The 16,422-nt window shown below is 54.2% G+C and overlaps 4 protein-coding genes and 2 pseudogenes across 4 annotated transcripts; 3 read left to right on the top strand and 3 right to left on the bottom strand.

Moving 5' to 3' along the window:
- Window positions 1–1,306: 1,306 nt before the first annotated feature.
- LOC130603147 (feather beta keratin-like) lies at window positions 1,307–1,715 on the bottom strand. The gene has a single exon (XM_057416659.1). It carries the CDS (start codon window positions 1,663–1,665, stop codon window positions 1,345–1,347), a length of 321 nt encoding a protein of 106 aa, XP_057272642.1. The 5' UTR covers window positions 1,666–1,715; the 3' UTR covers window positions 1,307–1,344.
- Window positions 1,716–3,870: 2,155 nt separating this feature from the next.
- LOC130603142 (feather beta keratin-like) lies at window positions 3,871–11,154 on the top strand. The gene is made up of 2 exons (XM_057416654.1): window positions 3,871–4,010; window positions 10,719–11,154. Exons 1-2 carry the CDS (start codon window positions 3,948–3,950, stop codon window positions 11,058–11,060), a joined length of 405 nt encoding a protein of 134 aa, XP_057272637.1. The 5' UTR covers window positions 3,871–3,947; the 3' UTR covers window positions 11,061–11,154.
- LOC130603105 (feather beta keratin-like) lies at window positions 4,017–4,942 on the top strand (annotated as a pseudogene).
- Window positions 8,917–9,759, bottom strand: LOC130603153 (feather beta keratin-like; annotated as a pseudogene).
- Window positions 11,155–13,239: 2,085 nt separating the features above from the next.
- LOC130603113 (uncharacterized) lies at window positions 13,240–14,824 on the bottom strand. Its single transcript, XM_057416616.1, is given in 4 exon segments — window positions 13,240–13,622; window positions 14,007–14,065; window positions 14,068–14,167; window positions 14,717–14,824. Coding segments are annotated over 4 exon segments (609 nt in total). The 3' UTR covers window positions 13,240–13,280.
- A 572-nt stretch (window positions 14,825–15,396) lies between these two features.
- Window positions 15,397–16,344, top strand: LOC130603141 (feather beta keratin-like). Its single transcript, XM_057416653.1, has 2 exons — window positions 15,397–15,476; window positions 15,955–16,344. The coding sequence occupies exons 1-2, from the start codon at window positions 15,414–15,416 to the stop codon at window positions 16,294–16,296; spliced, it is 405 nt and encodes a 134-aa protein (XP_057272636.1). The 5' UTR covers window positions 15,397–15,413; the 3' UTR covers window positions 16,297–16,344.
- The last annotated feature ends 78 nt before the right edge of the window (window positions 16,345–16,422 follow it).

Genomic DNA, 16,422 nt, shown 5'->3' with positions numbered 1-16,422 from the left:
CCAGAGCAGGGTCTGGGTCCTGCCGGGTGGAGCCTGACCCAGAGACCGGCCCCGTGCTCCGGGGGCTCACACCCGCATCATGCGGGAGGCCGGGACCGACGGTGCCGGCCGGAGCAGCCGCAGCCCCCCGGAACCCCCGGCCCCGTTGCAGACCCGGCCCCGGCAGCAGCTCCGCGGCGCCGGGGAGGAGGAGGAGGAGGAGGCGGCGAGGCCGAGGCCCAGCTCCGCTGCGGTGCCCGCACAAAGCCTCGGGAAGCGGCAGGTACCGGCAGTGACCCAATCCCGGCCGCCGCTCACTGGTGCGGGCTCTGCGCATCCCCAGCCCCGATACAGCCCCGGAACGCGGGGCCGGCGGAAGCGGCTGCGTTTGACCGCGTCTGTAGGTGTGGAATGGGGAATTGGCTGGTTACCAAATGCTGCTGGGATGTTGAGCCCATCCTGAGCACCCGCGCTAGGAAGGAAGTCTGCAGGGATGCGTCCTCTTGTGGTAGGAATCTCCTTCTCATGGACCACATCCCGCATCTGCCTGATGGTGTTTTACTACGTTGAGCTATCCACTAATGGAGATTTCCTCTCTCCAGGACAGGGCCACACTCGCTATAGGCTAAACAGGGCTGTTTTAACTTGGTCTCACTGCAGGGTTCAAAGGGATGAAAGAAATTGGTAAAAGTTCCTCCAGTCTTGGGTCAAAAGGGTTTTGATCTCTGCAGAGGATTTCTTTCTACAACAACTGAAGGAGGATTTCTTCCCAGATAGAGAACTTATGCAGAATAAAAGGGATCCTGGAATGCAGGCTCCATGGGAAATGGCCACCCAACCCAAAAGACGCAGAGTATTTCATGTCATGGGAAGGTGCAGAGACCAAGTTATCCTGCTGCATTAAAGAAACACAGTGGTGCTCTCTGTGTACTTTGCTCTCCCTCGGCATCTTGGCAGAGCATCTTGGCAGAAAGGATGGCACAGAATTACAGCCAGTGATGTAGCAGAACTTTAATGAGTCAAATGAGGAAAACAGAACGGTCTCAGTGGAAGCCCGAGTGCAGGGAGCACCAGGGGCAGAAAGGAGTCTGTGCCCCATGGCTGTGGTGGGTCCCACCAGGTGCCCATCTGCTCCCCACAGGGGGAGCAGGGCCAGCAGGTCCTCCCTAGGCTGCCTTTGAGGGGCTCCCAGCCCAGGTGAGCACAAGAGAACAAGGACAGAGGAGGGAAAGGAGTGGCAGACGTGAAAAGCAGCATGGGCTGGGGTTGCTCAGCTGCAATGGAAGCAACAACCCAAGGCCCCGTCCCAGTGCGGTGCCATCTTCTGTGTCCCTGGGCCCTTCCCCAGGGCCATCACCAGCAGCTTTAGCAGGGGAAGGACCTCCTGCCACAGTAGCGGCCGCCCAAGCCGGAGAGGCCCAAGCTGGAGAGGCCAAAGCCCCCGGAGTTGATGGGCACTCCCTCGGAGCTGAGGATGCTGCCAACGGCAGCGGAGGTGGAGGAGCCCACGGCGGTGTTCTGTGGGAAGGAGCTGAGGATGGGGCCGGGCAGGGTCACCACCACTGGCGAGGGCTGGATGAAGACATTGGAGTCCTGGCACTGCCTGACACAGGGCTCATTGCAGCTGTTGGCCAGCGGGGTCGGGCCGCAGGGCTGGCAGGGCACGCATGGGTTGTAGCAGGACATGTCTGGAGGTAGAGCTTCACCTGTAGACAGGGCAGGGGCAAGCAGAGCAGGGACATGGGTCAGGAGCAGCCTCTCACCCCACAACATGACAGACCCTTTCCCTTAGCCCAAAAGATGTCCACCAAGAGCATCCAAGCTCAGGGAGATCCCCAGCCCCACAGCACAGGAGACACCTCACCCAAGCTCCAACATCTGTTCATGCTGCGCATTCTTCACCCTTCCCTCTCCCATGGAAAGCAGCCTCAAGATGCCATAGGACAAGGAGACAGGTCTGTGCTGAGATGACCCAGATGAGGGAGAGAAGGAAGAAATAAGCAAGAGGACAAGAGCTTCAGACTCACCTTGTTCTCAAGGAGATGGAGGCGAGAGCAGTGGATGAGAGAGTGAGGAGAAGTTCCCCCTTTTATACTGCTCCTGCACAGCCCCAGGCCCACAGTCACTGCACACGGGCAGTAATTTTCCAGCAGACTCACCTCCAAAGCAAAACACTCACCTGATGGCACCAGTTGGGGTTTGGTTTCTGCCATTTAATTTCCTCATTTCTGGCATGACCACCAGGCCATGGAGGATCCTTTCAAGTGCTATAATGAGAGGCCAATGCATTCCCAGACAGCAACATGTCAGCAGAGGCAGAAGATATGCCCCCGAGTGCTGGTGGGTTCTGTGCAGATGGAGAACATGGATGTGGGGAAGTCTGGTGATGTTGTGTACAACCTGCTCTCCAGGGAGGGGATGTTCCCACTAAGAGCCATGGGCACCCAAACCCCTGATTCCTCACCAAATGGTGTGGAGTTGGGCCCCTTCTCACTACTGTAGGGGTGTGTTTGTCCCTGGCGCAGTGTTTCATTCCTCCCACTTCCCTCGCATCACCATGGACTTTGGCTGCTCTCTTGGGACCCTGTCTAGCAGGAGACACTCTACCAGAAGATGCTGATGTCCTGTGAGTCCCCCAAGCTGCGGCAAGGTCATGCTGAAGGCAATGGCCACTGGGAGTTGTATTTCCTGGGTTATGGATGGAGCTGCCCTGGCCGCAGGGGAATTGAGCCCTGTGTGGACATGGGCTGCACTCCTGGCTTGTCCTCACACCAAAGGCTGACACACGCCAGGCCAGAATTAGAGTGTGACTCACTACGGGTAGGGAGAGTCTATCCCAGGAACCTTGCCGATGGAAGGCATTCTCCTGCCCTCCTGGAATGCGTCCCAGCTGCCTCCAGGGCTGCAGGGCAGGGAAGCGCATCGCTCCTTGATGTGCTTTGAGAGCTGGTTTCGTACTCAGAGGTGTTCTGAGCACTCCTCCTCCTTGAGCATCTTCAGGCATGTGGCACTGGGGGATTCTGCAGCCCTCATTGCTTGGGCAGTTGGAAGAGATTTTCTTGCCTCCCCAGTGGTGCTGGGTTGTGTTCCACACTGAGGAGGCCTTTGGGGCATGGGATGGGAGGAGGAACGGAGCCCTAATGGCCGGAGAAGACGTATCGCCCCAGACTGAGGGATGAGTCCCAGACACTGGGGAGATGTTTTCTGCAACCCTTTCTTTCCCTCTGTGGAGTGTACAGGACTTTGCATGAAGGAGTTAAACACTATCGGCCCCAGTCTGGGCCCCTGCAGGGCACCAGTAGTCAGTGGCAACTAGAAGGGGCTTTGTGCCACTCATCACAACCCTTGGAGAGCAGCAGACGTGCCAGATTTCAATCCCCTGCACTGCCCTCTTCCCCAGCTTGTATTACATCGATTGGTCTGCAATGACTGTTACAGCATCAAAAACCTTGGTTAGATGAGATTAAGAACATTTGCTTATCCCTTGACAGTAAATCCATCCACTAAAGACCAAGGGCAAGGACCCTTGGAGTACCTTTACCTTTCCTGTATCCCCTGTCCTCAATGGATCTGCTCCATTCGGCCTTTTCCCAAGGCTCCCTTTTGCTACTGAAGTGCCTGAAAGAAGACCTCGTTGCTGGTTCAATGCCAGGTGGGGTTTGGGCTCTGAAACCTCACACTCAGGTTTCCTAAACCTGCACATTCAGAAAATCGAGCAGATGCTCTCCACAAGGCAAAGGGCATCAACAGGAAGACAGTTGAAACCTCTTCTTGCAAAGGGAGTAGGAAATTCCATTTCACTGTCCTAAGCCAGAATCCCTTTGCTGCACGGAAACTCCACACTCACCACTTGAGGGCACTTCACCCTACAAAACAAGGTGTTCCCTGCGATATCCTCTGGAATGTCATGGCAGCACATGAAAGCAGAGCACATCCCAAAGGAGGCATGTGAGCAATGAGGAAATGAAATGGCAGCATTGATGGAAACCAAACCCCAATCTGTGCCATCAGATGGGTGTTTTGCTTTGGAGGTGAATCTGCTGGAAAATTAGTGCCTTTGTGCAGTGACTGTGGGCCGGGGCTGTGCAGGAGCAGTATAAAAGCAGGAACTTCTCCTCACTCTCTCATCCACTGCTCTCGCTTCCATCTCCTTGAGAACAAGGTGAGTATGAAACCATTTCTCCTTCTCCTTCTTGCATTCCTCCAGGGTACCTCAGCTCATTCCTGCTCCTATGAGCCCCAATTGGTCTTGGATCTTCTGGACAGGGAAAGTGAATGGGGCAGCAAGTGTGTCATGCAGATAGGCTGGGGCTTGGTTATGGTTTCCTGGCCTATGGGCTTGGAAGGACTCTCTGGGCTTGGTTGCTCTTGTCAGGGTCTTTTGGGCTGACGGGAAGAAGTCCATGGATCTCTATACAACACCTCCAGCTCTTGTACCTGCCTTGTCTCTGTCATGGTAAAGTAAGAGTCTGCTCCTGACCCATGTCCCTGCTTTGCTTGTCCCTGCCCTGTCTCCAGGTGAAGCTCTCTCATCCAGACATGTCCTGCTACAACCCCTGCGTGCCCTGCCAGCCCTGCGGCCCGACCCCGCTGGCCAACAGCTGCAATGAGCCCTGTGTCAGGCAGTGCCAGGACTCCAATGTCTTCATCCAGCCCTCGCCAGTGGTGGTGACCCTGCCTGGCCCCATCCTCAGCTCCTTCCCACAGAACACCGCCGTGGGCTCCTCCACCTCCGCTGCCGTTGGCAGCATCCTCAGCTCCGAGGGAGTGCCCATCAACTCCGGGGGCTTTGGCATCTCCAGCTTGGGCCTCTCCGGCTTGGGCGGCCGCTACTGTGGCAGGAGGTCCTTCCCCTGCTAAAGCTGCTGGCGATGGCCCTGGGGAAGGGCTGAGGGACCCAGAAGATGGCACCGCACTGGGGATGCCGACTCCTCTCTGCCTTCGGTGCTCCCTGCACCAGGAGCTCCACTCACAGTGTCCTTGTTTCCCTGTTTTGACTCATTAAAGTTCTGCTGCATCCCAGCCTGTGACTTTGTGTCATCCTTTTTTATGCAGATGCCAAGATCCCAAGAAACGCATTTCCTGTGCAATTTTGACCTTGCTTGATTTCATGGCAAATACACCTTGCAGAAGAATCAGAATTCTTTGGCCTTTCTCAATCACTTCCTTTGTTTTGCCCCTTTGCTTTGGTGATGGGGTAACCAAACTGCAACTACACTGAGAGGAGGGAGAGGCATTGTCTTCAGAATTTCAGACAGGAAGATGCTCTCTTCACCACAGGTGTATCCAAATCCAGGCAGTACATTGCTGCCAAGCTGTTAGAATACAGCAGTAATTCATTCTGGACCACCTTTTCAGATGGCGCTTGTACACAGGGCATTCTCCGGTCCTTAGGAGACCTCCTTGTCATCAGATGACTGCCGCAGAAAAAATAACTCAGTCAGGGATCAGTGTGATCAGATATTGCAAAGCCTTAGCTCCTTATATACTATCCCTTACGTGCATTTACAGGGATTTGGCATATTATGATTGGATACATGTCTTGAAGACCCTTAGCGACTAACATGCAATTGGTTAAGCACAGGTGTGAGAACTTGACCTCGAAAGCTTGCCAAGAGTCCCCAGTTCTCATAACTCAGTGAATTCCAGCTTCTTTCTATCTTGCTTGCTTAAGCTTCCTGGGGCCTCTCATGGCCTTGCTGTATCTTTCAGGATTATTCAGAGTTCATGTACCAAATATGCATTCTCCTGGGAGAACCCTGTGTCCACAGATGACTTCCATCACAACTAATCCTCTCAGGTACTTTATACCTCTCTAAGCCTTGGTTCACCTTCCTTGCTGGATCACAAGATCTTGAACAGATATCTTGCCCTCATACTTGACAGCACACACCTCCAGGCACTGCAATTCACAGCTTCTTTTCCAAGTCCACTGTCAGTTCCTGGGTGATCAGCTGTTGAGGGATCCCAGCTGTTTGGTTTCCTTACCTACCAGTTCCTGACTGTTGGCCCCACTCCCCAGACATCAGAGTTGCCATGCAGTAACCTGCTCACCAGGCTGGTGGCTGTAATGTTTCCCTGTATTGAAGCTCTCTTGAGGTCAAGGACTGGGTGCAACCAAATCCAGCTTGGATGGGTCTTGGAGCAAGCTGGTCTAGTGGAAGGTGTCCCTGTCCGTGGCAGGGTGTTGGAACTGGGTGAGCTTCTTCCCCAAGCCTTTCTATGATTTGACTCTGTACTTTCTGTCACTTCAGTTACTTGTCTCACTTCATCCTGCCACTCCTTTGCTGAAGGGCTGCCTTTCTCATCACACACTTCCCTCCTCACTTCTTTACTAATCAATGAGAAGGACCCATTCACTTCATTGTCCACTATTTCTTTTTCATTACCAGAACAATCACTGCAGATAGTGTTTGGGTTCCTGTCCCAGCCATGCTGTCCTCACCTGTGGTTTGGGTCTCTGCCTCAGCTACCATATCTCTGTCTGGAGACCAGTAACAAGTGGTGTCCCTCAGGGATAGGGGTTGGGACCAGTCTTGTTCAACATCTTTGTTGGTGACATGGACAGTGGGATTGAGCGCTCCCTCAGGAAGTTTGCCGATAACACCAAGCTGTGCGGTTCAGTTGATACCCTGGAGGGAAGGAATGCCATCCAGAGGGACCTCGACACACTTGTGAGGTGGGCTGATGCCAACCTCATGAGGTTTAACCATGCCAAGTGCAAGGTCCTACACCTGGGTGGGAGCAATCCCAGGCACAGCTACAGGTTGGGCAAAGAAGAGATTCAGAGCAGCCCAAGGAGGAGGACTTGGGGGTGTTGGTTGATGAGAAAATGAACATGAGCCGGCTTCAGTGTGTGCTTGCAGTCCAGAAAGCAACCGTATCGTGGGCTGCATCAAAAGCAGCGTGACCAGCAGGTTGAAGGAGGTGATCCTGCCCCTCTACTCTGCTCTTATGAGACCTCACCTGGAGCATTGTGTGCAGTTCTGGTGTCCTCAGCAGAAAAAGGGCATGGAACTGTTGGAACAAGTCCAGAGAAGGCCACGAGGATGCTCAGGGGTTGGAGCAGCTCCTGTATGAAGACAGGCTGAGGAAGTTGGGGCTGTTCAGCCTGGAGAAGAGAAGGCTGCGTGGAGACCTCAGAGCAGCTTCCAGTATCTGAAGGGGGCCTATAGGGATGCTGGGGAGGGACTCTTCCTTAGGGACTGTAGGACAAGGGTTAACAAGTTAAAACTGAAACAGGGGAAGTTTAGATTGGATATAAGGAAGAAATCCTTTCCTGTTAGGGTGGTGAGGCACTGGAATTGGTTGCCCAGGGAGGTTGTGAATGCTCCATCCGTGGCAGTGTTCAAGGCCAGGTTGGACAAAGCCTTGGGTGGTATGGTTTAGCGTGAGGTGTCCCTGCCCATGGCATGGGGGTTTGGAACTGAATAATCTTAAGGTCCTTTCCATCCCTAACTATTCTATAATTCTATATAGTTTGGGTCCCTGCTCAATCTTGACATCTTCAGTGGTCATTCAGGTCCCTGTTTTAATCATGGCCCTCTGATGTTGTGGCTCATTAAACAGAGGTCAAGTACAAGCAAGGCCAATACAGTGCTAAAAGCAGCTGATTTTCAAGCAACAGCCACCCAGGGATTGGCCACCTCAAGGCACATTTCTCTGTCACCACACCTAGAAGTTGCCACCTCTTAAACCAGCATGACAGCAGTTTCCACAAACCCACATTAAGCCAAGAGTTCATTAGTATTTGTAAAAACCTCACAGAAGAGTGAACAAGGACCTTGGGAACCTGCACAACAGAATGAGCCACATCAGTTTTAGATGGGGAGAGGGAGCTGTATTCCCTCATGTTCTCCACTAGACAGCTCAATAGCACAGTTGGAGCATCAGTGCCAGGGCAATTACTGATTGATTCAGAAGACAAAAACCTTAATAAGGACGTGAAGCCCAAGCAGGAGATACAGAGGAGGAGGAAGCAGGGACAGGCCACTTCGGATGTTGTCAGAGTACCCAGAAATGCGATGGGGAAAACCAAGGCCCATTTGGGATTCTATCTAGCAGGGGATATTAAGAACAACAGGAAGGGCTTCTTCAAACAGATCAATAATAAGAGGAAAATGTGGGAACACTCCAGACTGGAGCAGGGACCCTGATGACAGAAGACACAAAGAAGGCAGAGATACTGAATGCTGCCTTTTCTTCAGTCTTCAACGTCAAAGCGAACCCGCAGGAATCCCTGAGCCAGAAGACCAGAGAGAAGGTCTGGACAAAGGAAGTCTTTCCCTTGGTTTAGGAGGCTTGGTTAGAGAGAAGGAGATTGGACCAGATGACCTCTGGTGGTTCTTTCCAGCCTCAATCATTCTGTGAATGACCCAATGCCCAAACCTCCTCCTTCCTCTTACCATTTATTGCTCACCATGATGTCATATGGTATGGAAAATGCCTTTGATCAGTCTGGCACATCAGTCCTTCCTTTGTCCCCTCCCAACCTCTTGCCCACCCCCGCCTACAATCATTTTGGAGACGCAGTCAGAGAGACAGCATTGGTGCTGTGCAAGCTCTGCCCAGCAAAACCCAAAACATTTATGTGTTACCAGCACCATTCCAGGTACAGCTACAAAGAACCAGTGGGAGGGCTAATAGGGGGCCAACTCCATCCAGGTAAATCCTGCACAATGCTATTACAAATCACTACAGAATTATCCCCTCCCAAAACCATCCCTGAGCATCAGTTCTCTCCCTGAGCATTTTGGGAGAGCATCTGTATGAAAAAGGATGAGAGAGAGACATGGGTTGGGATGCAGCAGAACTTTAATGAGTCAAAACAGGGAAACAAGGACACAGTGAGTGGAGATCTTGGTGCAGGGAGCACCAAGTTGGCAGGTGCCATCTTCTGTGTCCCTGGGCCCTTCCCCAGGGCCATCGCCAGCAGCTTTAGCAGGGGAAGGACCTCCTGCCACAGTAGCGGCCACTCAAGCCGGAGAGGCCCAAGCCGGAGATGCCAAAGCCCCCGGAGTTGATGGGCACTCCCTCGGAGCTGAGGATGCTGCCAACGGCAGCGGAGGTGGAGGAGCCCACGGCGGTGTTCTGCGGGAAGGAGCTGAGGATGGGGCCGGGCAGGGTCACCACCACGGGGGAGGGCTGGATGACGACATTGGAGTCCTGGCACTGCCTGACACAGGGCTCATTGCAGCTGTTGGCCAGCGGGGTCGGGCCGCAGGGCTGGCAGGGCACGCATGGGCTGTAGCAGGACATGTCTGGATGGCAGAGCTTCACCTGGAGTTAGGGCAGGGGCAGGCAGAGCAGGGACATGGGTTAGAAGCAGACTCTCACCCCAAGACAAGCCAAGGTTGAAACAAGAGCTGGAGATGTTGTAGGGACATCCACGGAATTCAGCTTCCCCTCAGACAAAACATGCTCCATCAAGAACAGTGAAGTACAGGGAGCTCCCAGGGTAGCCATCGCTCACTTCAGCCAGCCCCAGCCCATCTGCATGATACACCTTCTGCTCCCTTCCCTCTCTCATTAGTAGCAGCCCCTTGACCCAGCATAGGACAAAAGGCAAGCGTATGCTGAGAGAAGCTGAAGAGGAAAAGGAGGCAGAAGAAAAGAAAAGGCTTCAGACTCACCTTGTTTTCAAGGAGATGAAGGCAAGGGCAGTGGATGAGAGAGTGAGGAGAAGTTCCTGCTTTTATACTGCTCCTGCACCGCCCCAGGCCCACAGTCACTGCACACAGGCACTAATTTTCCAGCAGACTCACCTCCAAAGCAAAACATACGCCTAATGGCACAGGTTGGGGTTTGGTTTCCATCAACGCACCCATTTCAATTCCTCATTTCTGAAATGACCATTATGTCACAGAAGATCCTTTCAAGTATCAAGATGAGAGGCCCAAATATTTCCTGTCAGGAGCACATCAATAGCAGCAGAAGATATACTCCAAGTGGTGGAGGTGTTTGTGGAGGTAAGAGGCATGCGTCTGGAGAGATCTGATGAGGCTGTTTTCAACCCTCTGGAGAGGAACGTGCTGTGCCGCCAATGCAGTCTTCTCCTGCCTGTGTCCACTTGTTTGGCCGCTTTCCCCCCTTGTGACAATATCTGGGGTCCCAAGCAAGACCATCTGCAGACACATCAGTAGCACAGGCGTGGCAGAGAAACACATCAGAAATGAGGAAATCAGATGGAAAACAACCCCCGTCCTGTGCCATTAGGTGAGTGTTTTGCTTTGGAGGTGAGTCTGCTGGAAAATTACTGCCCGTGTGCAGTGACTGTGGGTCAGGGGCGGTGCAGGAGCAGTATAAAAGGGGGAACTTCTCCTCACTCTCTCATCCACTGCTCTCGCCACCATCTCCTTGAGAACAAGGTGAGTATGAAACTCTTTCTCATTCGCATTGTCTTCCTGTTTCTCCTCATCCTCCTTTGAGATTTCTCAGCATAAACCTGCTCCTTCATCCTACACTGGAGTTGAAGCAGCTTGTCACAGGACAGGAAAAATGGTAGTAGTTTTGGCATGGAGTTAGGCTGGGTCTTGGCTGAGCAATGGTCTGGGTGGTGACCTTCTGGCTTTGGTTGCTCTTGGCAGGGCTCTTTTGCACTGAAGGGAAGCTGAAGGCAGTGGGACTCCTTACGCAGCCACAAGCTCATGACTCCATCTTATTGCTTGGCTGCTTTGTGGTGGGCTTCAGGCTGCTCCTAACCCATGTCCCTGCTCTGCCTGCCCCTGCCCTGTCTCCAGGTGAAGCTCTGCCATCCAGACATGTCCTGCTACAACCCGTGCGTGCCCTGCCAGCCCTGCGGCCCGACCCCGCTGGCCAACAGCTGCAATGAGCCCTGTGTCAGGCAGTGCCAGGACTCCAATGTCGTCATCCAGCCCTCCCCGGTGGTGGTGACCCTGCCCGGCCCCATCCTCAGCTCCTTCCCACAGAACACCGCCGTGGGCTCCTCCACCTCCGCTGCCGTTGGCAGCATCCTCAGCTCCGAGGGAGTGCCCATCAACTCCGGGGGCTTTGGCCTCTCCGGCTTGGGCCTCTCCGGCTTGGGCGGCCGCTACTGCGGCAGGAGGTCCTTCCCCTGCTAAAGCTGCTGGCGATGGCCCTGGGGAAGGGCCCAGGGACACAGAAGATGGCATCGCACTGGGGATGCCGACTGCTTTCTGCCTTTGGGCTCCCTGCACCAGGAGCTCCACTCACTGTGTCCTTGTTTCCCTGTTTTGACTCATTAAAGTTCTGCTGCATCCCAACCCATGCCTCTCTCTCATCATTTCCCCTGCAGATGCTCTCCCAAGGTGCCCAAGGATAGAGTTGTTTCTCTGTGTGATTCTGGGATGGGGTTTTTGGGATGAGTGTGTAGTGGTTGTTAACACAATTGTTGTGAATGGAAAGACTCAGGGCAGTCTTTCCAAAGTGTCCGTTCTTTGGAGCATGGCTGCGCATCCTGTGCTCGTGTGAGGTGCCCGGTGTTGCCTTTGCACCACTTGAGTTTTCTCTTTTTTTCCCCTTCCGCTCATAGACTGTCACTCCGGCCCACAGGCAGAGAACATCCTCCTTGCCCTGCTCCTTCCCTGCCTGTGCCCAGCGTTTCCTGGGGATGTTTCTGGAGAGCGGGAGCATGTGGGGAAGAGGCAGCGTGTGCAGGCCTAGTGTCTCAAGGGTCTGTCCAGGAGCTCTCACCAGCAGTGCGGTGACCAGAGGCAAAGGCTGCAGAGGCTTTTGACTGAGAAAGGGGAGCAGCTGAACTGCTGCAGGAGAGAACTGGGTAAGATCCCACATGTCCACCCAGATCCCTGCATGGCCGCAACCAGCCCTAGCTGTCCGCACATGCTTCCACCCTGACAAGCAGCAGCCTAAGGCAGGGCCAGTTTTTCTGGTAGCACCATCAAAACTGTTTCTGCACAAAAAGGACTGTCATCGGCATCATGGCCAATACCAATAGGACTCATCCCACTCTGCTCAGCACTCACCAGCTGGGCTCTAAAACACTGCTCTAACACAAGAAAGATCTAATGGGAGAAAGACCTTGACCAAATGGCATGAGTTCAGCAGAGGGTGTCCAAGTTGGTAAGGACCTGGAGCACGTGTTTAGGAGGAGTGGCTGAGGGCGTGGGCTTTGCAGATTGTGAGGAGAAGGCTTTGGTGGGAGACCTAAGAGCAGCTTAGGTGTAGCCATGGTGAGGTCCCCCAGAGCACAGATCCAGGCTCAACAGTGCTCACTGTGGCAGAGTGTGGTTGGAGAACTGGAGACATCGGGCTCACTGTGAGAGATGAGAGGTTTGGACTCGATCGGCAGCAACTGGTTTTCACCAGGAAGAGAGTCAAGGAGTGGAAAAGGTTGCCTGGGGAGGTAGTGCAGTAACAGGGCTTGGATGCTCATGTCTGATTGATCTTGGAGCAAGGGGTTGGGCCCTATGACCTCTGGAGGTACTTTCTAACTTGAGTACGCTGTGATCCCATCATGCCAGGATGGCCTTTGTGCCTCTGCCCTCTGGCAGGGATAGGGCTGGCAATGAGGAGGAAGGACTCAGCTGCTTGGCCAAGGAGACAGGCAGTGTGCAGGAACTCTCCTGAATCCTCTGCGTAAAGAAAAAGCAGATTGCCACAACATCTCTGCACCGGATCAGAGCCCACAAGACCTGTGGAGCCCAGCTGTAGAGTCAGTGGTTTCCCACGGACGCTGTGGCAGTATGTTCCTTTACTGTTGTTACGGTTTGATTTTCTGGCTGGTGTTCTCCCGCCCTGCAACTCAAAATCTCAATGCTGCGAAAGGGCAAGTTCTCCTGTGCTTTCTGGGGAAGGTGTTGATGCTGCCCTGTCAATAAACGTTCATCCTTTCTTCTCCTGACTGCCTTCTTCACAACGCTGAGCTTCCCAAGGAAAAGGAAGAGGTGTATGCACCCAGCTGATGGTAGTGACTGGGTCATTCAGTCATTCAGTCCTGCTATACACCACATTGGCAGAGAAGTTCAGAAACAAGAGAGTCACAGAATTCATGACTGAGAAAACTCAGTGCAAACCCATGTTGACAATAACTGCGCAATAATACCCAACACCCAGTCCCAGAACCCTTTGTGCAACATCTCTCTCCCTGGGCATCTTGGGAGAGCATCTGCAGGGGAAAGGACAAGACAAAGGCATGGACTGGGCTGCTACAGAGATTTAATGAGGCAAAATAGGGGAGCGAGGTCAATCAGAGTAGAGGTCACAGAGCACAGAGCATCACGGTCAGAAAGGAGTCTGTGACCGCCAGTGGAGTGCCATCTTCTGTGTCCCTGGGCCCTTCCCCAGGGCCGTCGCCAGCAGCTTTAGCAGGGGAGGCACCTACTGCCACCGTAGCGGCCGCCCAAGCCGGAGAGGCCCAAGCCGGAGAGGCCAAAGCCCCCGGAGTTGATGGGCACTCCCTCGGAGCTGAGGATGCTGCCAACGGCAGCGGAGGTGGAGGAGCCCACGGCGGTGTTCTGAGGGAAGGAGCTGAGGATGGGGCCGGGCAGGGTCACCACCACTGGCGAGGGCTGGATGAAGACATTGGAGTCCTGGCACTGCCTGACACAGGGCTCATTGCAGCTGTTGGCCAGCGGGGTCGGGCCGCAGGGCTGGCAGGGCACACACGGGCTGTAGCAGGACATGTCTGGATGCGAGAGCTTCACCTGTCGACAGGGCAGGGGCAAGCAGAGCAGGGACATGGGTTAGGAGCAGACTCTCACTCCACGAGCAAGGATGAAAGGCATGCTCCATAGACAAGAGCTGGAGGCCGTGCAGAGAGGCGCTTGGACTTTTCCTTTCTCTGAGAAGACCCCTGCCTATATTGACTAAGCCCAGGAAGGTCCACATGAACTCTGTAGCCCTGGGGACACCAAATGCAAGCCCCAAGCCCTGTCCATGTCATAGACAAGTCCAGGTCCATGTCACACTTTCCGCCCTCTTCCCTTCACTGTAGGAAGAAGTTCCAAGTCCCAGCACAAGACAAAGAGGCAGGTATGTCCTCAGAAATGTCAGTGGAGGAGAAGGATGAGAAAGAGCTTCACACTCACCTTGTCCTCAAGGAGATGGAAGCGAGAGCAGTGGATGAGAGAGCGTGGAGAATTTCCCCTTTTATACTGCTCCTGTGCCGCCCCAGGCCCACAGTCACTGCACACGGGCTGTAATTTTCCAGCAGATTCACCTCCAAAGCAAAACGCCCACCTAATGGCACCTGTTGAGGTTTGGTTTCCATCAACAATACATGTCCTCATTTGCGACACACCCCCCAGCTTATGGAAGATCCTTTCAAGTACCAGGATGAGAAGCCTAAGAATTTCCTGTGCAGGAACACATCACTACGGGCAGAAGACAATTCCCAAGGGGATCCCCATGGATTTGGGTTCTTCCTCATTACCTGTGGGGTGTGTTGGGGCTCAGGACAAGGTCTTGCTTTTCGCACACTCCTCCCTGCAAATTGGGTGGGGCTTTGCACCCTGACCATCCAGAGACACAGGGTTCTGGCCAAGTTTCCAAAGCTCCTGCAGCCCCTGAGCTATGGGAGCTGTAGCAGGAAAGTCCTGCTGAGGGCGATGGCCATGAGGTCATCCTGGAGCCCTGGACTTGGGTGATGCCCTGTGCTCAGAGCTCATTTTCACAGGGCAGGGATGGAACTGCCCTGGCTGCAGGGGAATTGAGCCCTGTATGGACATGGGCTGCACTCCTGGCTTGTCCTCACACCAAAGGCTGACACACGCCAGGCCAGAATTAGAGTGTGACTCACCACGGGTGGGGAGAGTCTATCCCAGGAACCTTGCCGATGGAAGGCATTCTCCTGCCCTCCTGGAATGCGTCCCAGCTGCCTCCAGGGCTGCAGGGCAGGGAAGCTCATCGCTCCTTGATGTGCTTTGAGAGCTGGTTTCGTACTCAGAGGTGTCCTGAGCACTCCTCCTCCTTGAGCATCTTCAGGCATGTGTCACTGGGGGATTCTGCAGCCCTCATTGCTTGGGCAGTTGGAAGAGATTTTCTTGCCTCCCCAGTGGTGCTGGGTTGTGTTCCACCCTGAGGAGGCCTTTGGGGCGTGGGATGGGAGGAAGGACAGAGCCCTAATGGCCGGAGAAGACGTATCGCCCCAGATTGAGGGATGAGTCCCAGACACAGGGGAGATGCTTTCTGCAACCCTTTCTTTCCCTCCATGTTATGTTGTGGAGCGCATCCTCAGGAAGAGAAGCCTTTGGGTATTCTGCTGACATGTGCAGTGTGGGGAAGAGCTGAGCTTCTTCCTGCAAAGGAAGTTGCCAGCAGCCATGCTTCACTGCCCCAAGCCAACATCGCATGTGCCTGTTTGGGACTATTCAAATACCTGGGGCTTCTCTTCTGCTCCCTGGTGTGATTCTCCCTGGGATAGCCTTGGGCTCCTCATCCCGGGACATGAAAGGAGCTGCATGGCAAGTTCATCACATCAGGAATGAGGAAATGAAATGGCAGCATTGATGGAAACCAAACCCCAACCTGTGCCATCAGGTGGGTGTTTTGCTTTGGAGGTGAGTTTGTTGGAAAATTAGTGCCTTTGTGCAGTGACTGTGGGCCTGGGGCTGTGCAGGAGCTGTATAAAAGCAGGAACTTCTCCTCACTCCCTCATCCACTGCTCTCGCCTCCACCTCCCTGAAGACAAGGTGAGTATGAAGCCCTTTCTCTACCCCTTTCTGCTTCTCCTCCTCCTTTGAGATTTCTCAGCACTTTACTGCCCCTTTGACCCATGAGCGCCTTGGCTTTTCTTGTCATGGGGAATAGGGAGGAAGATTTTCCATGGCTGGATCTTGGCTGAGGAGACTTCTGTGCTCTGGGGTTGGGCTTGGTCTATCTTGGCAGGGATCTTCTGAGGGAAAGGAGAAGCTTAAATGCCTCCTTGTACAGTCTCCAGCTCTTGTCTACCGAGCATGCCTTTCATTCTTCCTGGTGTGGTGAAAGGCTGCTCCTGACACTTGGCCCTGCTCTACTTGCTCCTGCTCTATTTCCCAGGTGAAGCTCTCGCATCCAGACATGTCCTGCTACAGCCCGTGCGTGCCCTGCCAGCCCTGCGGCCCGACCCCGCTGGCCAACAGCTGCAATGAGCCCTGTGTCAGGCAGTGCCAGGACTCCAATGTCTTCATCCAGCCCTCCCCCGTGGTGGTGACCCTGCCCGGCCCCATCCTCAGCTCCTTCCCTCAGAACACCGCCGTGGGCTCCTCCACCTCCGCTGCCGTTGGCAGCATCCTCAGCTCCGAGGGAGTGCCCATCAACTCCGGGGGCTTTGGCATCTCCGGCTTGGGCCTCTCCGGCTTGGGCGGCCGCTACTGCGGCAGGAGGTCCTTCCCCTGCTAAAGCTGCTGGCGATGGCCCTGGGGAAGGGCTCAGGAACCTGGAAGATGGCACCGCACTGGGGAAGGAGCCTTTGGTTGCTGCTTCCAGAGCAGCTGAGCAACCCCAGCACCTCTTGAAAAAGGACAG

This window comes from Pezoporus wallicus, unplaced genomic scaffold (genome assembly GCF_028554395.1).
Source record: "Pezoporus wallicus isolate ANWC-B61680 ecotype Strahan unplaced genomic scaffold, APGP_CSIRO_Pwel_v1 scaffold_7850, whole genome shotgun sequence".
Classification (NCBI taxonomy): domain Eukaryota; kingdom Metazoa; phylum Chordata; class Aves; order Psittaciformes; family Psittacidae; genus Pezoporus; species Pezoporus wallicus.
Note: the sequence above shows the minus strand (reverse complement) of the source record. Positions and strands in the feature narration are given on the sequence as shown.

What these genes read in the sequence shown, in the direction of transcription:
- LOC130603141 (XM_057416653.1), top strand. Translation starts at nt 15,414, where the DNA reads ATGGCAGCATTGATGGAAACCAAACCCCAACCTGTGCCATCAGGTGGG. An exon ending in GTGGGTGTTTTGCTTTGGAG is followed by an intron (nt 15,477 to 15,954) that starts GTGAGTTTGTTG and finishes TCTATTTCCCAG; the next exon opens with GTGAAGCTCTCGCATCCAGA.
- LOC130603147 (XM_057416659.1), bottom strand. Translation starts at nt 1,665, where the DNA reads ATGTCCTGCTACAACCCATGCGTGCCCTGCCAGCCCTGCGGCCCGACC.
- LOC130603142 (XM_057416654.1), top strand. Translation starts at nt 3,948, where the DNA reads ATGGCAGCATTGATGGAAACCAAACCCCAATCTGTGCCATCAGATGGG. An exon ending in ATGGGTGTTTTGCTTTGGAG is followed by an intron (nt 4,011 to 10,718) that starts GTGAATCTGCTG and finishes CCCTGTCTCCAG; the next exon opens with GTGAAGCTCTGCCATCCAGA.